Source organism: Palaemon carinicauda, chromosome 17 (genome assembly GCF_036898095.1).
Source record: "Palaemon carinicauda isolate YSFRI2023 chromosome 17, ASM3689809v2, whole genome shotgun sequence".
NCBI classification, from domain to species: Eukaryota; Metazoa; Arthropoda; class Malacostraca; order Decapoda; family Palaemonidae; genus Palaemon; species Palaemon carinicauda.
This window is the reverse complement of record NC_090741.1, coordinates 59,332,693-59,357,910: the sequence shown is the minus strand read 5'-3', so window position 1 is coordinate 59,357,910 and position 25,218 is coordinate 59,332,693. Positions and strand designations below refer to the sequence as shown.

General features: G+C 35.4%; 1 protein-coding gene across 1 annotated transcript in view; it reads right to left on the bottom strand.

Moving 5' to 3' along the window:
• Positions 1-667: 667 nt before the first annotated feature.
• LOC137656794 (uncharacterized) overlaps positions 668-25,218 on the bottom strand; it is a 41,203-nt gene continuing 16,652 nt past the window's right edge. Inside the window, exons 5-14 of the mRNA XM_068391092.1 lie at positions 11,899-12,133; positions 11,411-11,494; positions 9,462-9,601; positions 6,961-7,097; positions 6,181-6,335; positions 5,008-5,086; positions 4,174-4,336; positions 3,706-3,886; positions 3,493-3,546; positions 668-3,100 (exon numbers count right to left, since the gene is read on the bottom strand). Of these exons, the coding sequence (XP_068247193.1) occupies positions 2,919-3,100; positions 3,493-3,546; positions 3,706-3,886; positions 4,174-4,336; positions 5,008-5,086; positions 6,181-6,335; positions 6,961-7,097; positions 9,462-9,601; positions 11,411-11,494; positions 11,899-12,133 (1,410 nt within the window). The 3' untranslated portion in view covers positions 668-2,918. The remainder of the gene's footprint in view (positions 3,101-3,492; positions 3,547-3,705; positions 3,887-4,173; positions 4,337-5,007; positions 5,087-6,180; positions 6,336-6,960; positions 7,098-9,461; positions 9,602-11,410; positions 11,495-11,898; positions 12,134-25,218) is intronic.

Here is a 25,218-nt window from a genome sequence, read left to right as displayed (position 1 = left end):
TCCTTTACGTGTGACACAACATTTAACTGAATGAATTAAATGTAAACATAAAGTATGATGAAAACTTCATATAATATAAAAAAGATAATAAAATTTCCTTCCTTGAACTTGAAAAGCAACAACCGTCGGATTTTTTAAATTATGCGAAGGCAATGACATGTAGTCTATTAGTTGTGATATGGCAAATCTACGAGAAAAAAAGCAAATAAGACGAAATTGAGAGAACTAGTTGTAATACCTGGTTAATTAAGTTTATGTCAACAGACTGATTGAAGAAAAAAATAAAAATACTAGACTCGTATGACAACATGAGCACCTTGTCCACAACGTTAATCCAAATCTGAGGAAAGTTGACAAGCCCCTTATAAGCTCAACTCTTTAATTTGATAAATAAAATAGGTAACATTTAGTTTATTACCTATTTTAATGCCGAGACCAGAATAATTACTAGAGGGACAGCTGCTAGTGCAGTAGAAACCGATTATGACCGTACGATAACTCTTGTCTTTGGTACGATGAGCGGGACTTTATGTGCACCGTAAGATAATTTTTAAAAATCTCACATTGCACGTTTTATTTGCTGGCTTGTAGACTGAGGAAAAAACGTAATTCAACATTTGAATTCATAATTAAACACAAATTTCATGTATATAAATTTATTTACTACAAAATTCAACGTTCACAAACATATCCATATATAAAAAATCATTCTTGCTATACGTTGGTTGGGCTCATTCTAGATGATACTACTTTTTTCATGAAACGGTGTTAGCGAATAGAGAATTTTATGTTTTCCTCCAAACAAAAGTTATAGTTAATTTGTTTTCAAGGATATAAAACGTAAATTAGTTTACATAACATCACACAAAGTCGCCTACATTATCAACAAGATTTGAGAAGCATTACTAAAACATTCTGATCCCCAAAATTCCCCTTTCTACCCAAATAATTTCTTTACCAAGAAATGTACATCTTTGAAGACATGAAAATCTAATTTACTAAAAAAATCTTAATATTAAAGTGGAATTTGTATAGAATTGTAAATGTGAATAGTTTGAAACATTGATATAAATATAAATAAATAAGAATAACAGGTGGAATGCCCTGGCTGAGATGAGATTTTATAATGTTATGATCTACAGAAATAAGAAATGCCCTCATGAACCTGTCTAAACCATGTCTTTTGATTCACTCTCTTAGGATTTTTTTTTCCATCATTGAAGTTTTTTTTTCTTTATATACAGTACATGCATCTGGTAACTGAAGACTTATTGAGTTGTCCCTAAACACTAAATGTGAAAACTTCCAAGCACTAGGCCTACTCAAAAACAGCTATGACACAAATTTATAAGTTATTCAAGAAAACTATGAACTACAACCGACATATAAATATGGGACTTTGTCCCAAAGATAACCTGTTAGAAGATAATGATGATGACAATGATATGAAACATAAAATTCCTAGTCCAATATGAGCGATTCCATTATTAAGTCTTGAACGATAAATAAACTGCTTGATGAAGCATAAACAAATCTTGCAGGATTATATACCATGGTAAATATTTTGTAAATCTCCATTGATATTTAACAATGTACGTTTTGTTAATCTACAAATATTATCACCGGTGGACTACAGACATATCTCTTGAGCGACTGATGGACTACAGAATCGTCTCTAGACCTATGACCTTTTGATGTGTCATTAGGCCAATGGACCACCGACGTGTCTTTAAACCAAAGGGCTGAAAATGTATCATTAGACCAATGGGCTATCGTGTTGTCTTAAGATCAATTAACTATAGATGTCTTTAGCTCAATGTGCTGCAGACATGTCTATAGATCAATGGGCTGCATGCATGATTTCAGACCAATGAGCTAGAAATATCTTTAGATCTATGGGTTGCAGACATGTCTTTAGACCAATGGACTGCAAATGTCTTTAGCTCAATGGGCTGCAGACCTGTCTTTAGAAAGATGAACTACAGACATACGAGTATCTTTAGACCAATAGATATCAGACATGTCTTTAGACCAATGGGCTAGAAATGTCTTTAGACCAATGTGTTATAGACATGTTTTAAGACCAATGGGCTAGAAATATCTCTAGACAAATACGCTACAAACCTGTCTTTAGACCAATGGGGTAGAAATGTCTTTAGACCAATGGACTACAGACATGTCTCTAGACCAAAGGGGCTACAAATGTCTTTAGATCTATGGGCTGCAGACATGTCTTCAGACAAATGAACTACATACATATCTTCAGACCAATGATTATCAGACATATCTTTAAACCAATGATTATCAGACATATCTTTAGACCAACTGACTACAGACTAGTCTTTAGACAAATAGTCTACAGACGTACCTTCAGACCAATTGGCTTCAGACATGTTTTTAAGCCAATGGACTACAGTTACAACAGATTTCAATTAAAAAAATGGCTTAGAAATGTTTTCTCGTAACTCTACCGAGCAACTCTTTCAGTGACGAATTAATTGATCGATTGACGTTGGAAAGAGTTACCAAGTATTTAATTGCTGCCTACTATCCGAGTTGTAGGTAATCTGGTATATCCTGCAAACTATCCATAGAGACAAATATGAAGATTCTCCAATATTAGGTTTGGAATGATATGGAAATAGTCTAGTTGCTTACACCATTGGTTACACATTCTATACTAAAGCGAAGAGTCTTGGTTTGTACTCATTATGTACCAGAGAGCGGTACTTCGAAGACTGCCTTTGGTTTATTGAAAACACTAATAAATAAACCAGTTTTTCTGGTATAATCTACGCAAATAGATGATGAAATGATAAAGAAAAATTTTTCACGGAAGACAAGATGACAGCTCAAACTACAATCTATCTACTGTAGGCCTATATCTTTTTTCCAAGTCCGTTTTTTTGTTTTCTTTTTTATTCCAGCCTTCGTTTAATTGGAGGAACGAAATCAGACTTGTAGTGAGATGCGTAGGACAGGCTCGGTTTCCTTGGAGTTCCAGGAGGATTGGAGTCTTGCTGCTTTTTCATTCGTCGAAGTCTTATGCACAGGACACCGCAGGCAGCGGTGAGTAAACCGAGTATTACGGCTATCACCCCTGTTCAAAGAAATGAATCTCATTTTGTTATTGATAATGTTAATAATTTTCAGATATTATTATTATATCTAAAGATAAGTTTCATTTGGAGTTTACTAAGGGGGAAATTTGTAAAATGAAAGTAGTTGGGGGTGAATATACAAACTATAGGCCTAGAGAAAAAAAGGCCAAATTATCACAGATGTTCAAAGAACTATAGGCCTAAAGAAAAAATAACAAAAAGGCCAAATTATTACAGTATTCAAAGATCTACGTTAACTGTTAATTGTTATTTTCCCCTGATATAAGTGATAATCCATTTAACAAGAACAATATCATGGATTATAAGATACAATTGTTTTTAATTAAAACTTACGAATACCTCTCGCTAATAAAAAAAAAATTGCAATTACCTGCTAAGGCTGAAACCGTTCCAGTCTTCAAGCAAACATCTTCGTAATCATCACCTAAAAAAAAGTCATGACAGAAACTTATTATTGTACATGGGCATTATGATTTAGCATAGGTCTAGCTTGGAAGTAAAACTTTATCTATTATACATCATATTTTTACTTTAAATTATGGACATTTGGTCAAGAAATACTAAAATAACTACTTATTCTTACTATTCGCGCTGGAAGTCAAATGTTCGTCTCTTACAACCTGGATGGACTGGAATAAGCTAAGAGACTCAGACACGTTGGATGGAGGACCGGTGCCGCCATCTTTACCATTAAGGCCCTTTCCTTCCTCTTGCCCAACGGACCTTCTTTCCTTCTTTCCCCGTCTCCAGTGACACGGCTGAGTCTGTCAAAAAGAGAAAAAGGACTCGGGTGGTTTTCTCTCAGTGACTATACTATATTTCAGGCATCATTGTGACCCAAATGCTAAAATAACCAAACTTTCTAAGATCTCTTGCAAGATTCTGTGGTTGATTTTCTATCAGTTAGGTGCCACAAGTCGATAAACCTTAATCTTTTCATCTCACACTGCCAGAGTACACCCTGGAAACCCATGACCACACATTTATAAAACTATTTCAAAGACTCTTGACTATTCATTGAATTAGGAATAACATGTCACAGAGGTCTTACGGGGCAGTCTCCGTGGCACATGCGCACGTCGCATTCGATGTAAAGTGCCGGGGATCCGGTGAATCTGAACGTCTTCATGAAAGCATATACCTGCGTCTCATAGACCTCGTCCGCTGTCCAGGTACCTTCAAAGTGACTGATTAGTTTTTCATCCACCGGGCACCTGTTGGAAGAGAGATATTTCATTAGACTGATGGTCACTTACTCCGTTGGCTAGTGAATTACCTATCAAGACTCTGGACCAGGTAATAGGTTACTCATTAAGAATTTAGACCACAAAGTGGGGTACCTATCTAAACATTGGACAAGATATTGGGTTGCATATTAAGATTTAGGACAAGGTAGGGAATTACCTATCAAGACTCTGGACCAGGTAAAAGGTTACTCACTAAAAATTTGGACCAACATAGTGAGGTACCCATCTAAAGATTGAACTAGATACTGGGTTACACATTAAGATTTGGGACAAGGTAGTGAATTACCTATTAAGACTCTGGATCAGGTAATAGGGCACCCAGTAAGAGTTTGGACCACGCAGTGGGGTCCCCATCTAAATATTAGACTAGATACTGGGTTACATATTCAGATTTGGGACAAGGTAGTGAATTGCCTATCAAGACTCTGGACCAGATAATAGGTTACTCATTGAGATTTTGGACCACACAGTGGGGTACCCATCTAAACATTGGACCAGGTACAGGATTACCCATTAGGACTTTGAACCAGGTAGTGGATTACCTATAAAGATTTTGCACCAGATACTGGGACACCCATTAAAACTCTGGACCAGGTGTTTGCTTACCTGTTAACAGTATTCGATAAGAAAGTACTCACCCATAGTGGTCAATAAGCGTTATCTTTTTATTTCCTCCATTGTGGGCGTAGCAGTCACTGACTACGATATCGAATCCTTCTAGAACGAGGTAAAGACATGAGAAACAATGAGATGTATAAGGGTTGATCAGAAATGTATACTTTGGATTTTACAGAAAACTGAATTATCTGCAACACACTGAAGAGACTTTTGGTATAGGTAATCATATCCTTTTTTTGGTAGGGGGAGGGGGTAAATATTAAATATTCATATAGTGAAACACCATAATTAGATAATTTCTACATAGAATTTTTCTTTCAAAAAGGAAACTTAGTTTTATCATAAGCACAACTTATCTAATAATCTTCTGTAAAGAAAATAAAAATGTTTTAAAAGATATCTTTTACAGCAGAGTTGAAGGCAATGAAATAAGATGGGATTGCTGGTTTTCATGGAATCATCCACAAATCTAATGTTTTCCGGTCCCTAACGATCTAGTTCATGTGATTTTTGTTGGTAATTTACAAAATTCTTCACGCAGTACAAATTAGAACTTCAGTGTAGTCCAAGATTGTTATCTGATGCTGTTATTACAATATCATCTCCCTACTGGCAATTTTGGACTTAATAATTATAAGTACATATCTCTTGAAAAGCAAGGCTATATTATCCATAATGCTGACTAGGCTGAAGACTTGAGCCCAGTAAGAGCAGGGGATCACTCAGAGAGAGCCCTATGACACTTTTCTTTTTCTTTCAGTGTTAAATGTAAAAACTATGGATTATTTACTACAGTTGTAATATTGTAATAAATTGTACAAAGTGTGAAATGAGGCGGGGAGCATTGGTGGTTGTTGAGGGCCCAAAGAAGCTCAGAGCCTATAGTCAATTCTTTTTCGTGAGGCAGATTTACACTGATTCTCAGGGGTGCCCTTTTAGCTCGGAAAAGTTTCCTAATCGCTGATTGGTTAGACAAGATAATTCTAACCAATCAGATAGAAGGAAACTTTTCCGAGCTAAAAAGGCCCCGCTGCGAGTCTGTGCAAATGCGCCTCATTAAAAAAAATTGAGTATAGTGGTCCTGTCATGGTTTGATACAGCACTGTTCAAGAGACTTGTAACACTCCTTACTCGACACACTGAACAGAAGTTGAAAAACCAGAGAGAACAAAAGAATTACACCTCCTCATTACCAAAATCCGATCGCATGTAGATGACCAGCGTCAGTGGGTCTCCGACTCGAACTGGACCTGAGACTCTGGTACCAGCTGTCCCGTAGCCGTAACGTATTTCCATGTGGCACTCTGGAGGGGTGAGTGTAAATACCACTGGGTTGCCTGTCTGTACTCTGCAGGGAGAGAGGGCAGAAGAAGAGCTCATGTTATTATATGTCCAGAAGAATTCTACAACTTTCATAATGCCAGTGTTCTTATTATTACTTGCTACTCTACATCCCTAGCTGGAAAAGCAGGATGCTATAAGCCCAGGGCCCCCAACGGAGGAAAATAGCCCAGTGAGGAAAGGAAACAAGGAAAAATGAAATATTTTAAGAACAGTAACATTTAAATAAATATTTCCTATATAAACTAGAAAAACTTTAACAAAACAAAAGGAAGAAAAATTAGATAGAATAGTGTGCCCTAGTGTACCCTCAAGCAAGAGAACTCTCACGCAAGAGGCAGTGGAAGACCACGATACAGAGGCTATGGCGCTATCCAAGACTAGAGAACAATGGTTTGATTTTGGAGTAGAGGTATGATGATTTTTTTTAAAGTTAATTATTTTATATTCTTAAACTATTCACCGTAAATGAACAAAACTTACAATACAATGACTTAGAAAATACATTAACTTGATACAGTAAAAAATATCTTTGAATTATTAAATAAAAACTTACACTCTTGTAATGACTTTATAATATATGCATTTAGTCACTGAAGGAAAATAAAGACATGAATAAAGGTCATTCTTACTCGACATCAAGGAAGGGAAAGGTCACGGTCTTCCAGAAGTCGTACCCATACTCGCAAGTGACCTTGAAGTGTTCATCCCACTCCTCTTCGATGAGGGCGTTGTACTGCACCGTCAGGGTGTTCCACATCATGTTCTTCTGCAGGAGGGAATGGCAAAAATTAGAAACATACAATAATCTTCATTATTAGCCAAGTTACAACCCTAGTTGGAAAAGCAGGATGCTACAACCCTAGTTGGAAAAACAGGATGCTACAACCCTAGTTGGAAAAGCGGGATGCTGCAACCCTAGTTGGAAAAGCGGGATGCTACAACCCTAGTTGGAAAAGCGGGATGCTACAACCCTAGTTGGAAAAGCAGGATGCTGCAACCCTAGTTGGAAAAGCGGGATGCTACAACCCTAGTTGGAAAAGCAGGATGCTACAACCCTAGTTGGAAAAGCGGGATGCTACAACCCTAGTTGGAAAAGCGGGATGCTGCAACCCTAGTTGGAAAAGCGGGATGCTGCAACCCTAGTTGGAAAAGCGGGATGCTGCAACCCTAGTTGGAAAAGCAGGATGCTGCAACCCTAGTTGGAAAAGCGGGATGCTGCAACCCTAGTTGGAAAAGCAGGATGCTGCAACCCTAGTTGGAAAAGCAGGATGCTGCAACGCTAGTTGGAAAAGCAGGATGCTGCAACCCTAGTTGGAAAAGCAGGATGCTGCAACGCTAGTTGGAAAAGCAGGATGCTGCAACCCTAGTTGGAAAAGCAGGATGCTGCAACCCTAGTTGGAAAAGCAGGATGCTACAACCCTAGTTGGAAAAACAGGATGCTATAAGCCAAAGGGCTTCATTGAGGGAAATAGCCCAGTGAGGAAAGAAAACAAGAAAATGTTGGATCCTTTGACTGGCCACATAGCACTACATTGGATCCCTCTTTGGTTGACTCATTTTCTTTTGCCTACACATACACCGAATTGTCTGATCTATTATTTATACATTCGCCTCTCTCCTCATACACATGACAACACTGAGATAACAAAACAATTCTTCTTCACTCAAGGGGTTAACTACTGCAATATAATTGTTCAGTGGCTACTTTCCTCTTGGTAAGGGTAGAAGAGACTCTTTAGCTATGGTAAGCAGCTCTTCTAGGAGAAGGATACTCCAAAATCAAACCACTGTTCTCTAGTCTTGCGTAGTGCCATATCCTCTGTACCATGGTCTTCCACGGTTTCTTGGGTTAGAGTTGTCTTGCTTGAGGATACACTCGGACACACTATTCTACATTATTTCTCTTCCTCTTGATTTGTTAAAGTTTTTATAGTTTATATAGAGAATATTTATTTTAACGTTGTTACTGTTCTTAAACTATTTTATTTTTTCTTGTTTCATTTCCTCACTGGGCTAGTTTCCCTGTTGGGGCCCCTGGGCTTATAGCATCTTGCTTTTCCAACTAGGGTTATAGCTTAGGACGTAATAATAAAACTAATAATTAGCAATAGCTAAGACACCAGTTATTCTTTAGGCTTGGGCAGTGCCATAGCCTCCGTACCATGGTTTTCCACTGTCTTGGGTTAGAGTTCTTAAAGATTATGTATGAAAGATTTATTTCAATGTTATTATTGTTCCTAAACTTCTCTCGCATTTTATTACCTTGTTTCCTTTCCTCACTGGGCTATTTTCCTTGTTGGAGCCCTTGAGCTTATAGCATTCTGCTTTTCCAACTAGGGTTGTAGCTTAGCAATTAATACTAAAAATAGTTTACAAATTTCTGAAATTGCCTACCTGAAATTGCATGACTTATCGTTTTTCTCTTTCTACTAGGCCTATGCTTTGGAAATTAACCTTAATAGGCATATTCTTTGGAATTTCCACCTTAATCCTATATATCTTATTTCTTATTCCTTCAAAGTTAGTGTCTAATATATTATTTCCTCTTCTTCTTTTTCTTACTTTTGCGTATAGTAATGATTATGTTAATATATCTTGACGTTCGAGAATTAACTCCTTCTCTTACTAACTCCACTAATAACTATCTCTGTTGGCAAGTCGAGTGGTCCACAGTAGACCTCTACTCCATCCAACTATCATCATACCACTATCAGTAGACCGATGATATCCCGAGAATTAAAATTAGGCCTATGCTGCCATCCAACTATCATCATACCACTATCAGTAGACCGATGATATCCCGAGCAGTAAAAATTAGACCTATGCTGCCATCCAACTATCATCATACCACTATCAGTAGACCGATGATATCCCGAGCAGTAAAAATTAGACCTATGCTGCCATCCAACTATCATCATACCACTATCAGTAGACCGATGATATCCCGAGCAGTAAAAATTAGACCTATGCTGCCATCCAACTATCATCATACCACTATCAGTAGACCGATGATATCCCGAGAAGTAAAAATTAGACCTATGCTACCCGCCACTGCGAAATGACGTTATTTTGGTCCTTGGTGAACCGGCCACAAAGAAAAACAAAAGTGGGCGTAATGGTATACACTTACCGTGGGCGTTCTTCCCCGAACGTCTTCCCGCCCTTTTTCGTTTCCGCTCAGCGTTCCACAACGGTTCAGCTGGATGAAGAAATCGTAGACCGGTCGGCCGGAGCCGTTGACGTAAATGCAGTCTCCGTCGTAGGCATAACCTACAAGGAAATATTCAAATACAGTATACATACACATATATATACACAGTAAGTATATATATATATATATATATATATATATATATATATATATATATATATATATATATATATATATATGAGAGAGAGAGAGAGAGAGAGAGAGAGAGAGAGTATATTATATATAAAGTATGTATATATATGTGTATATATACATATATATATATATATATATATATATATATATATATATATATATACTGTATATATACAGTATACATACATATATATGTATATATATATATATATATATATATATATATATATATATATATATATATATATAAATAGAGTATATTATATATAAAGTATGTATATTTGTGTATATATACATATATATATATACATACACACACACACACACACATATATATATATATATATATATATATATATATATATATATATATATACAGTATATTATATATAAAGTATGTATATATATATATATATATATATATATATACAGTATACTATATATAAAGTATATATATACATAAATACGGTATATATACCTATGTATAAATATATATATAATATAAATATATATATATATATATATACATAAATATATATATATATATATATATATATATATATATATATATATATATATATATATAAAGTATATATACCCTGGGAATAACACTAAACGACAGAAAAATAAAATGAATACGAGAGGAAACTAAAGTAGAGAATATTCTGACATCTTGTAAGAAAAATTAATGGACATGGGCAGGACATATAATGAGAATAATAGATGATAGATGGATATTAAGAATAACAGAATGAGTCCTAAGAGATTGCAAACGAAGCAACGGGAAGGAAGAGAAGAAGATGGATTAACGAACTAAGAAAGTTTGGGGGTATAGGCTGGTATAGAAAGTCCATAAATAGACGAGAGTGGAAGGACATGTCTGAGGCATTTGTCCTGCAGTTTCTATTATTATTATTATTATTATTATTATTATTATTATCAGCTAAGCCACAACCATAGTTGGAAAAGCAGGATGCTATAAGCCTGAGGGAAAAATAGCCCAGTGAGGAAAGGAAATAAGGAAATAGATAAACGATAAGAGATGTAACGAACAATTAAAATATAATATTTTAAAAACAGTAACCTTAAAACAGATAGTTCGTTTATAAACTATAAAGAGACTTATGTCAGCCTGTTCAACATAAAATCCTTTGCTGCAAGTTTGAACTTTTGAAGTTCTATCGATTCAACTACTCGATAAAGAAGATCATTCCACAAGCTGGTCACAGCTGGAATAAAACTTCTAGAGTACAATACTGAGATTACCAAACAATTCTTCTTCTCTCATTGGTTTAACTACTGCACTGTAATTGTTCAGTGGCTACTTTCCTCTTGGTAAGGGTAGAAGAGACTTTAGCTATGGTAAGCAGCTCTTCTAGGAGGACACCATTGTTCTCTAGTCTTGGGTAGTGCCATAGCCTCTGTACCATGGTCTTCCACTGTCTTGGGTTAGAGTTCTCTTGCTTAAAGGTACACTCGGGTACACTATTCTATCTTATTTCTCTTCCTCTTGTTTTGTTATAGTTTTTAAAGTTTATACAGGAAATATTTATTTTAATGTTGTTACTGTTCTTAAAATATTTTATTTTCACTTGTTTTCTTTCCTCACTGGGCTATTTTCCTTGTTGGAGTTCCTGGGCTTACAGCATTTTGCTTTTCCAACTAGGGTTGTAGTTTAGCAAGTAATAATAATAATAATAATAATAATAATAATAATAATAATAACAACTTACCGGATGAGTATATAAGACCAGTGAATGTTCCGTTGAACTGGACCTGAATTCTCATGAAGTCATCTTGGCATTCGGCTTCAATATCTGTAACAGAAATACAGTGATACATAATTCTGTGTAAGTCTATGAAAATATGCTTATTCGTACTTCCGGTTGTACTATGATAGTTGCTACACAAACTGAGAATGAATTGTGGCTAAGAGAAGCTTCGTGAGTCGATGGTTTAATAGATGTTTGAAATAATCTGATTCTACTGAGTAGATGTAGTTGTAAAAAATATATAATTTATCTTTTTTTTCGTCATAGAGAATATCATATTACTTTGTTTTTCATAAATCTGGACTTGATCTTTTGTTTTATATTATCTATCTACTTATGCATATATATACACGTACGAAAATATATGTATCAATGTTTAAATGGAAGGATACGCCTACTGTTAGCAACTTTATCAACAAAACTTAAAAAACTTAAAGAACACAACTGACGTGTAACTCTAGTCATATTCTTAGAATAGGGTCTCTTCATCAATCCATTCCCCTGTGGTCTTCCAGAGTAGATGTTATTGTAAAACACATTCTCCTTATCAATCACAGAGGACCCGTGTTTGTGCCGGTCTTGGGAAGGCCTAGGCCTAGGTGGTTGGCGGGGTGGCAGATGATGGTAGAAGTCACTACCGGGCCTGTAGTGACTTTCTAGGGAGCTATGGCGTGAGCCTATCTGCTGAAAAGCAAGATAATTGCAAAAATAGAATAACAATGTTGATAAAATATTACATAATTGTTTAAAAAACAACAAAAGTAATCAAACTACAGAATTGCATTTTATGTCATTATATTTATGAAGGGTCTTTTCTGAGTAGGGATAACTTAGCGTGGTGAAAGGGTTTGTGTGTCTCCATGATTAGCCAAACTTTACTAGTCAGAGTCACCCTTACTAGGTTGGTTTACTGTGAGCGATTAGACTAATGCCTCCCCCCATCACCAATCCGCACTGGCCAATGTGGTGATGAAAACTGGCCAACCTAGACATGAGGCCTTTGTCCTGCAATGGACTAGAAACAGCTACATTTATTGTTGATGTTGTTTGGGCGTTATGTTAAATCCTCAGATGTAAGGGCTCTATAGAATACTGTACTTGGTTCTTAGAAATATTGCTGCATTTTAAAAGATTATCAAAATGAGTAAAAACAACCATTTTGCCCAGAGAATGATAAAATCCAAGAGCAGTGTGCGAAAATGGCAGAAAAATTAATATTAACAAAAGCAATATGAACCAACAGTTTTTTTTTTAACTTTTCACCATTTCTGAACCTTTGCATAGGATTTTTATTACATTTTAATTTTTGAGTTAATGACACTAATGCCTTTTACTTCATATGATAAATGGCTGAAGCAAAACCTAGTCAAAGCAAAAGATAACTTGCCTTTATATATATATATATATATATATATATATATATATATATATATTACACACAATGTATATGTATGTGTATGTATATATACATAATATATATATATATATATATGTATGTATATATATATATATATATATATATATATATTATGTATATATACATACACATATATATACATTGTGTGTAATATATATATATATATATATATATATATATATATATATATATTACACACAATGTATATGTATGTGTATGTATATATACATAATATATATATATATATATATATATATATATATATATTATGTATATATACATACACATATATATACATTGTGTGTAATATATATATATATATATATATATATATATATATATATATATATATATATTACACACAATGTATATATATGTGTATGTATATATACATAATATATATATATATATATATATATATATTACACACAATGTATATATATGTGTATGTATATATACATAATATATATATATATATATATATATGTATATATATATATATATATATATATATATTATGTATATATACATACACATATATATACATTGTGTGTAATATATATATATATATATATATATATATATATATATATATATATTACACACAATGTATATATATGTGTATGTATATATACATAATATATATATATATATACATATATATATATATGTATATATATATATATTATGTATATATACATACACATACATATACATTGTGTATAATATATATATATATATATATATATATATATATTACACACAATGTATATGTATGTGTATGTATATATACATAATATATATTTATATATATATATATGTATATATATATATATATATATATATATATATATATTATGTATATATACATACACATATATATACATTGTGTGTAATATATATATATATATATATATATATATATATATATATTACACACAATGTATATATATGTGTATGTATATATACATAATATATATATATATATATATATATATATATATATATATATTACACACAATGTATATATATGTGTATGTATATATACATAATATATATATATATATATATATATTATGTATATATACATACACATATATATACATTGTGTGTAATATATATATATATATATATATATATACATATATTACACACAATGTATATATATGTGTATGTATATATACATAATATATATATATATATATATATATATATATATATATGTATATATATATATATATATATATATATGTGTGTGTGTGTGTGTGTGTGTATGTACGTTTTCAGTTACAAGAAAAGTCAACCATATCTGTAGGCTAACCACACAAAAATATACGTAAATAAACAAGTTTCAGCAACACATGCAACTAGTAAACAGAAGGAAAACAGACTATAAAGACTATAATAACTTTTAATAATATTGCATAAAAGGAAAAAGGTAAATTAAGGCGACTTGACATTTAAACAACTATTTAAAAAGAAAAAAAAAACTTGTTTAGTGTGACATCTGCGGTCTTGGTATGTGACTATTCCACTCAGGGCTGAACTAAAGATAACATGAATAACTTTTTCCGGAGGTCCTAGGCCTATGGAACCAAACAAGGTCTATAGACCTTGGTACCAAGGTTGAGTCACCCGGGGTCTATATAATGCATTCTATATACCTTCCCGGACAGTTCCATCCTGTTCGTAATACTAGGTATGCAGTTAATTCTAATAGTCAGGTCTTCTCCATCGTGAGGCTCAATACTACACCGTATTCTAGAAGTTTTATTCCAGCTGTGACCAAGTTGTGGAATGATCTTCCTAATATACTGTAGGTAGTTGAATCAGTAGAACTTCAAAAGTTCAAACTCGCAGCAAATGTTTGTATGTTGAACAGTTTATATATCAAATATCTGTTTTAAGGTTGATAATATTTTAAAAATATTTTATTCTAATTTTTCATTACTTCTTGTGTCGTTTATTTGTTTTCTTATTTCCTTTCCTCTCTGGGGTATTTTTCCCTGTTGGAGCGGTTGGGCTTTTAGCATCTTGCTTTTCCAACTAGGGTTATATCTTAGCTAATAATAATAATAATAATAATACATACATACATACATACATACATACATATACCAAGGCACTTCCCCCAATTTTGGGGGGTAGCCGACATCAACAAATGAAAAAAAAAAAAAAATGGGACCTTTACTCTCTACGTTCCTCCCAGCCTGACAATAATACTGAAATCTACACTAAGTTATTTCTCTTTTAGCCAGTTATATGGCTGAGTATTCTCAGCTAAGCCAACTTGCATTTAAATACTATATTTTCATCATCTCCTCCTACGCCTATGGACGCAAAGGGCCTCGGTTAGATTTCGCCAGTCGTCTCTATCTTGAGCTTTTAATTCAATACTCCTCCATTCATCATGTACTTCGCACTTCATAGTCCTCAGCCATGTAGGTCTTAGTCTACCAACTCTTCTAGTGCCTTGTGGAGCCCAGCTGAATGTTTGATGAACTAATCTCTCTTGGGGGAGTGCGAAAAGCATGCCCAAACCATCTCCATCTACCCCAAACCAGGATCTCATCCATATATGGGCCTCTGTAGTCATATTTTTAATGAGGCGCATTTGCACCGACTCGCAATGGTGCCCTTTTAGCTCGGAAAAGTGCCCTACTAGCTGATTGGTTATGATTATTTTGTCCAACCAATCAGCGATCAGGAAACATTTCCGAGCTAAAAGGACACCCCTGCGCGTCAGTGCAAATGCGCCTCATTAAAAGAAATCGACTATAGTAATCTCTCTTATAGTTTCATTTCTAGTACTGTCCTGCCATTCAATTCCCAATACCCTTCTGAGGGCTTTATTCTCAAATCTACTAAATTTCTACCATTTCATCTTTTCTGAGGAAATAAGTACTTCTCGGCCTGCAAATCTATCACGTAAAAACTTGACACATTATCCGACTTCCAGTTTCTCAAGCAGCCGAAATCCTTGTGATTTCTTACAAGGTAACAAAACCTTCGGGACCCACTTTCGTTCTTAATTATTGTTTTAGTTCCTGTTAACTCAGAGTGATTGGCAATCAGCCATGTTTTCTCATTTTTTTATTATAATTTTACTCTTGTGATGTGGAGTGCAACATTGGCTTGGATCCCCAATTCCTGTTTTATTATTATTATCATTATTATCATTATTAGCCAAGCTCCACTGGGAAAAATAGCCCAGTGAGGATATGAAACGAGAAAACATAGAATAGCGTGTCTGAGTGTATCCTCAAGCAAGGTAACTCTACCCCAGAATCGTGGAAGACCATAGTGCAGAGGCTATGGCACTATTATTATCATTGTTGTTGTTGTTGTTGTTACTACTACTACTACTACTACTACTACTACTACTACTACTACCTAAGCTAAAACCCTAGTTGGAAAAGCAAGATGCTATAACCACATGGGCCCCAACAAGGAAAATAACACAACGAGGAAAGGAAATAAGGAAATGAATATAATAATAGCGTGCTTGAGTGTACCCTCAAGCAAGAGAACTCTAATCATAGACAGTGGAAGACTATGGTACAGAGACTATGGCACTACCCAAGGTACTTGACCTGTAATCTTGCTTATCAGGCCATATTCTGCCGATAAGCTACTGATAACATTATCACAAACCCCTTTTTTAAGCAGACATATGCTTAGTCTTTCGTTATTTATATAGTTATTAATATCATAAATATATTCTTTATATAATTAGATAAATCAAAATATTACATGATTTCTCTCATTCATGCAAGCTATGTGTATTTTACTGTATCAATATTTGTACTATAAAGAGAATTGTTACACACCGTGCAGCCAACGAATCGTGTAGACACGAGAATAGCTTGAAGTTTTAAATGCTACTCATAAATGGCAGAGGCAAGGGACAGTGACATTGCCCTATCAAGCAGGCCAAGGTCTAGGGACTGACCATATTACATATGATCAGCGCCCAAGCCCCGCTCCACCCAAGCTAGGACCAAGGAGGGCCAGTCAATGGCTGCTGATGACTCAGCAGATAGACCTATAGGCTACCCCCAAACCTCTCATTCTTAGCTCACAAGGATGGGGAGGTTGCAGTGACCAAAGGAACTAACGAGTTTGAGCGGGACTCGAACCCCAGTCTGGCAATCACGAGGCAAGGACGCTACCACCAGACCACCACAAGACTTTACAACAAGCTCCCACTAGACATCCGAAAGACTGAAGATATTAGGGCTTTCAAGAGGAAACTGACGACTTTCATGTTCCCAAGTTCTTCGATAATATGGATTTGGTAATTAACGTCGAATATGCTGTATGATATGCAAAATACCTTAGCATTTACTGTATACAACAAATTGATCTTGTAGGTCCTGTATTGCGTAGGGCTCCCCTGTGTGATAGAACCAGGAAAACAGCCCCTTAAATTATAGTAAAAGTGACAAATCTAAAATAGTTCCCCTTCTCGATAGCTCGACTTATCATAGATGTTGCTCACAGAGAGTTTAAGTCCAGCTTAAGCTAATTACTAATTCTACTCTTTAGCTATGGTAAGCAGCTCTTCTAGGAGAAGGACACTCCAAAATCAAACCATTGTTCTCCAGTCTTGGGTAGTGCCATAGCCTCCGTACCATGGTCTTCCACTGCCTTGGGTTAGAGTTCTCTTGCTTGAGGGTACACTCTGGCACACTATTCTGTCTTATTTCTCTTCCTATTGTTTTGTTAAGATTTTTAAAGTTTATATAGGAGATATTTATTTTAATGTTGTTACTCTTCTTAAAATATTTTATTTTCCTTTCCTCACTGGGGTATTTTCCCTATTGGAGCCCCTGGGCTTATAGCATCCTTCTTTTCCAACTAGGGTTGTAGCTTAGCAAGTAATAATAATAATAATAACAACAGCAATAATAATAATAATAATAATAATAATACTATCGAAAAGCTATATACTGCCCTATATAGTACCCATTCCTACCACGAGGTGGCTCTGCCATCAATATTTCGAGTATCCTTAGCCCAGTTGATTTTATATTCACACTTTACTTCCATAAAGGAGAATCGACTCAACAAAACGCATATTATTTAAGTTTAATTTCTCTCCTGTTTCTTGGACTTATAATTAGTCATTCTTTAAGACATCTGTCTAGTTAGACCTGTGTTTCTCTCTTATATTGATTTGATTCGGGTCTGGGCTACATACGGGCATTATATTTCGTAATATCATCCTCAGATTTTAATGCAAATTTCTGTCAAATTTATTTAAAAATGTAAGAAAATTTTTTCAAAATTTATAAGACAAAAAGTTAAAAAATATATATTTATAAAACAATAGTAATTTTTTTTTCTAAAATATGCAAGCTTAGTAAGATTTATTACTTATACTACTATAAATAAGTAACTTAGGGTTAATTTATAGAATAATCATCCCTAAATTTATAATTTATAAGACGTAAAAAGGTGAAAAATATATATCTATAGAACGACAGTCAACATTTTTTCTTAAAAATTAAAGCTGAGTAAGCTTTAATGCTTATAGAACTACAGATGAGTGATTTAGGGATGGCGTAGAATAATCATCCCTATATCTCCTCTCTTTTCCCTCTTCCGGGGTGGGTGCCTTAGGGCAAGAGCCCATGTCTTGCTATAAGCAAGGCTCTCTAAAGCGAACGAACGATTCAGATGGGTTAGTCTAAAAATTCCCAAAACTCATGATAAAAATCCCTAAAACCATCCAAAAATCCCTATTTCCACAAGTATATTTTCTTCTGATCACGTAGGCTTTGCTAATATAGATATTACTCACTATACTTCATATAGATGCAAGTAAATTATTGCAACAATATAACGGTTTACTCATTTTTGTTTCTTCATAGAAAATTTGTACAGCCCCATCAGACACACAAAATCCCCAAATCTAGGGATAAATACCCATATCTGGCAACACTTCGAAAGAAAATCCCTAAAAGTGAGTGAGCCTGATTACTTCCCTCCCCAAATCTCTTCCCACCCAACACCCATGAGCCCCAGGGGGAGCCCAGGGGGAGGCAATACCCCAACCCGGCCCTCCCCCATAGCTAGTCAGCAACTGTAGGAGTGTTGCCACTGGATCCTCCTAAGATTTCCGCATGATAAGGTAAACGGCCTTTATAAGCTGTAGTACCGAAAAAACATCAAAACATCCGCCACATGAGACAAATGTATTCTCACAGTTTCTATAATTTGTTATGTTAGTTCTAGTTCAAAATACGATACAGTTCAACCGACATAAAAACATAGACTTCATATTATGAATATAAAACAGATTTATAACCCAAAAACTATGTTTTTAACGTTGATAACGATGCGGAAATAATTTTTCGCCCCAGACGGAGTAAAACAGAAATCTGAAATTGAAATGATGGACCTATTTAGACCTATTTTTCCGTCATTAGCCCCAGAATTCCGCCATTAGACCCAGAATTCCATCATTAGACCCAGAATTCCATCATTAACCGTAGAATTCCCTAATTAGCCTCATAATTCTGTCATTAGCCCCAGAAATCTACCATTAGCCTTAAAATTTCGCCGTTTGGCAACCCTGCTTCTGCGGCGCTGCCTTGCCACCCTACACGCTACACAGCACCCATTCGGGACGGTCTAATTCCGCTGCCTGCTTCACATAAATGGGGTTAAATATCCAGGTTTACATTCGTGAACACACTTAAGTATTTAATATTAGTGATACAATCACACTTACTGCTTGCTTTGGCCTACTTATCAGGGGGATGATGTATGACATGGTGGGTTGTACTGTATGAATTAGCCTAGTACCGTTAGATGTACCATAGCACATTTTCCAGCATCTCAACGAAGTCGATTGGCCTATTAAATGGCAGTCATAATGCTGTCTAAATTTGCTAGGACAACGAGCTAGTAACTGATATCAATAGTAGAAATACTACTACTATTACTACTACCATGGTCTTCCACTGTCTTGGTTTAGAGTTCTCTTGCTTGAGGGTACACTCGGGCACACTATTCTATCTTATTACTCTTCCTTTTGTTTTGTTAGTTTTTATAATTTATATAAGAAATATTTATTTCAATGTGGTCACTGTTTTCAAAATATTTTATTTTTCCTTGTTTTCTTTCCATATAGGGCTATTTTCCCTGTTGGAGCCCTGTGGGTTATAGCATCCTGCTTTTCCAGCTAGGGTTGAAGCTTATCAAGTACTACTACTACTACTACTACTACTAATAGATATTTGGTCAACAAGAACAATATATATATATATATATATATATATATATATATATATATATATATATATATATATATATGCATAAATATCAACACAACATCGTGTTCAAATAGAAATAAATTTCTACCTCATACTTGGGATCGAACGCTAGCCCCTTCTAATGAAAGGCCAGGTCGAAACCAACCATGCCACGAGAGCCCATAAAAGGAAATCTGAACCTGACACTAATCTAGCTGTCCGAGGATTTACCTGGTGAGACATCAGTCTCTTTACCAGCGAGTTTTACCAGATTTCCCCGGGCCACCACGTGACACAATTGGTAGTAATTCATTCAAATTACCCCTAATGAGTCAATATGCATAAATATCAACACAACATCGTGTTCAAATAGAAATAAATTTCTACCTCATACTTGGGATCGAACGCTAGCCCCTTCTAATGAAAGGCCAGGTCGAAACCAACCATGCCACGAGAGCCCATAAAAGGAAATCTGAACCTGACACTAATCTAGCTGTCCGAGGATTTACCTGGTGAGACATCAGTCTCTTTACCAGCGAGTTTTACCAGATTTCCCCGGGCCACCACGTGACACAATTGGTAGTAATTCATTCAAATTACCCCTAATGAGTCAATATGCATAAATCTGGGAAATCTGGTAAAACTCGCTGGTAAAGAGACTGATGTCTCACCAGGTAAATCCTCGGACAGCTAGATTAGTGTCAGGTTCAGATTTCCTTTTATGGGCTCTCGTGGCATGGTTGGTTTCGACCTGGCCTTTCATTAGAAGGGGCTAGCGTTCGATCCCAAGTATGAGGTAGAAATTTATTTCTATTTGAACACGATGTTGTGTTGATATTTATGCATATTGACTCATTAGGGGTAATTTGAATGAATTACTACCAATTGTGTCACGTGGTGGCCCGGGGAAATCTGGTAAAACTCGCTGGTAAAGAGACTGATGTCTCACCAGGTAAATCCTCGGACAGCTAGATTAGTGTCAGGTTCAGATTTCCTTTTATGGGCTCTCGTGGCATGGTTGGTTTCGACCTGGCCTTTCATTAGAAGGGGCTAGCGTTCGATCCCAAGTATGAGGTAGAAATTTATTTCTATTTGAACACGATGTTGTGTTGATATTTATGCATATTGACTCATTAGGGGTAATTTGAATGAATTACTACCAATTGTGTCACGTGGTGGCCCGGGGAAATCTGGTAAAACTCGCTGGTAAAGAGACTGATGTCTCACCAGGTAAATCCTCGGACAGCTAGATTAGTGTCAGGTTCAGATTTCCTTTTATGGGCTCTCGTGGCATGGTTGGTTTCGACCTGGCCTTTCATTAGAAGGGGCTAGCGTTCGATCCCAAGTATGAGGTAGAAATTTATTTCTATTTGAACACGATGTTGTGTTGATATTTATGCATATTGACTCATTAGGGGTAATTTGAATGAATTACTACCAATTGTGTCACGTGGTGGCCCGGGGAAATCTGGTAAAACTCGCTGGTAAAGAGACTGATGTCTCACCAGGTAAATCCTCGGACAGCTAGATTAGTGTCAGGTTCAGATTTCCTTTTATGGGCTCTCGTGGCATGGTTGGTTTCGACCTGGCCTTTCATTAGAAGGGGCTAGCGTTCGATCCCAAGTATGAGGTAGAAATTTATTTCTATTTGAACACGATGTTGTGTTGATATTTATGCATATTGACTCATTAGGGGTAATTTGAATGAATTACTACCAATTGTGTCACGTGGTGGCCCGGGGAAATCTGGTAAAACTCGCTGGTAAAGAGACTGATGTCTCACCAGGTAAATCCTCGGACAGCTAGATTAGTGTCAGGTTCAGATTTCCTTTTATGGGCTCTCGTGGCATGGTTGGTTTCGACCTGGCCTTTCATTAGAAGGGGCTAGCGTTCGATCCCAAGTATGAGGTAGAAATTTATTTCTATTTGAACACGATGTTGTGTTGATATTTATGCATATTGACTCATTAGGGGTAATTTGAATGAATTACTACCAATTGTGTCACGTGGTGGCCCGGGGAAATCTGGTAAAACTCGCTGGTAAAGAGACTGATGTCTCACCAGGTAAATCCTCGGACAGCTAGATTAGTGTCAGGTTCAGATTTCCTTTTATGGGCTCTCGTGGCATGGTTGGTTTCGACCTGGCCTTTCATTAGAAGGGGCTAGCGTTCGATCCCAAGTATGAGGTAGAAATTTATTTCTATTTGAACACGATGTTGTGTTGATATTTATGCATATTGACTCATTAGGGGTAATTTGAATGAATTACTACCAATTGTGTCACGTGGTGGCCCGGGGAAATCTGGTAAAACTCGCTGGTAAAGAGACTGATGTCTCACCAGGTAAATCCTCGGACAGCTAGATTAGTGTCAGGTTCAGATTTCCTTTTATGGGCTCTCGTGGCATGGTTGGTTTCGACCTGGCCTTTCATTAGAAGGGGCTAGCGTTCGATCCCAAGTATGAGGTAGAAATTTATTTATATATATATATATATACACACAGACGCACACACACACACACACACACACACACACACACATATATATATATATATATATATATATATATATATATATATATACATAGTTGTACGACACTTGTTTAAATAGCTGTGATAATTTGAATAACACCGAGATAGAAAAGGAGCAACATGGATACGAGAGCAAACTAAGTAGAAAATATTCTAACAAGTAAGAAAAAAAACAGTATCTATGTTTAAAGGTAGCTTGTGAATAGAATAGGCTAGGGACGGTGACAATGCGCCAATTACTGACCATACATACTATATGATCAATGCCCAAGCTAGGACCAGCATGGGGCAGGCAATGGCTGCTGATGACTCAGCAGGTAGACCTGTAGGCTCCACAGAGCCCGGATTCCCAGCTCACAAGGATGGTAAAGTTGCAGACACTACAAGAAACTATCGAGCTTGAGCGGGTCTCGAACACCAGTCCAGAGGCAGGCAGGGACGTTTCCACTAGGCCACCACAAACCTTTTACACTACGATATGCAAATACAACTAATGGAAGCGTGTCAATGTTTCACAACAACAACAACAACAACAACAACAAATCCAGCCGTTTCTGGTCCATGTTGACCAGGCTGACATGAGTCTTTTTATAGTTTATATATGACATATCTGTTTTTGACATTGTTAATAGTTTATATAGGGCATATCTGCTTTGACGCTGTTACTGTATTTAGAATGATATATTGTTAATTTATTCTCTTCATTATTCATTTACTTATTTCCTTTCCTCACTGGGCTATTTTTCCCTGTTGGAGCCCTTGGGCTTATAGCATCTTGCTTTTCCAACTAGGGTTGTATCTTGGCTAGTAATAATAATAATAATAATAATAATAATAATAAAGGCCTCAGACATGTCCTTAGTCATGTCTGGGTTTTGGCCAGTTTTAACCATGACGCTGGCCAGGTGAGGAATTGTTGATGATGAGGACTTTAGTCTGATCGCTCACAGCAATCCTACCTAGTACAGGTATCCCTGACTAGTACAGCTTTGCTGATTATGGTGATACACAAACCCTATCATCACGTTGATACACAAACGCTTTCATTACGTTAAGGTAGCCCCACTCAGAAAAGGGTATTAGTTACATATACGATAATAAATTAATCAAACAATATTTTCCATTATTCAGGACACATTAACTATTATAAAAAACTAATTATCTATCTGTATCAGTTCATAGTGAATTCAGTCATTCATACAGACATTACAAGGTAATTAATAAGTCCTGGTGGAATTGGAGTGAAGGAGCAGGAGTAGTATGTGATAAGAAAAAGTCAATTAAGGTAAAAGTCAAGATCTGTAGTGCAGTAATAAGAGCAGTGTTAATGTATAGATCAGAAGTGTGAGCTCTAAGATGAAAAGAGGAAGAAATGCTTATGTAAGTGATGAGGATGATTATGGGAATATCACTGTTTGAAAGAGTGGAAAATTATGAATTAAGATGAATGGCAGGTATAGTAAAAATTAGAGGATGAAACACGAAGAATGGCAGGCTTAGTAAAGATTACTGAGGAGATAAGTGTCACGACTGAGATGGTGTGGGCACGTGTTGAGGATGGATGCTAGGGAGGGAGTGAGGAGAGCTTGGGAGGAACCTGTAGGTGGGGAGAAGATCAAGAGGGAGGCAGAGAATTGAATGGAGAGATAAGGGGAAGGATGATATGGAGAGAAGAGGTTTGGTGGAAGAGCATGCCTTTGATCAATGGTATTGGAGGGCGTATCAGGAAACCGACCCCTTAACGTAGGGATAACGGTGGGAAAGAAGAAGAAGAAGAAGAAGAAGAAGAAGAAGACCTTTTTATGACCTGTCGTAAATTACATATCCCAAGCCTTATCTGTTACGAAAACTGTAATATCCATACTGTTATCATAAAAAACGTTTTTAGCATTTAAAAATATTTGCAATAAAATTAAGAAACCCAACAGACTCATGATATGTGAACTTTAGGTTCTATCATTTAATATCTCGATCCTTTGATGTTTACAATATAAAAATTGTAAGGAACGGTAATAAATGTTCAATAAATTTAGTGTTTTGATCTGTTTTGAAAAATAAGAATAAAGAAAAAAAAGTTTTAGATAAAAATATTAATATAAAAAGACTTTCCTGTTAACGTAAATTTCAATTCATATTTGATATGTTAAATATCTGCTTATCCTCAATGTTAATATAAACGTAAATTTGTGTTAACTTATAATTTTATATTTTTTTCTTTATTATTATTATTATTATTATTATTATTATTATTATTATTATTATTATTATTATTATATAAGATACAGCCCTAGTTGGAAAAGCTGGAAGCTATAAGCCCAAGAGCTCCAACAGGGAAAAATAGCCCAGTGAGGAAAGGAAATAAGGACATAAATTAACGATATGAAAAGTAATAAACAATTAAAATAAAATCTCCTAAGAACATTAACAGCATTAAAATAGATCTTTCATATATAATCTATAAAAAGAGACTTATGACAGCCTGCTCAACATAAAAACATTTGCTGCAACTTTGAACTTTTGAAGTTCTACTGATTCAACTACCCGATTAGGAAGATCATTC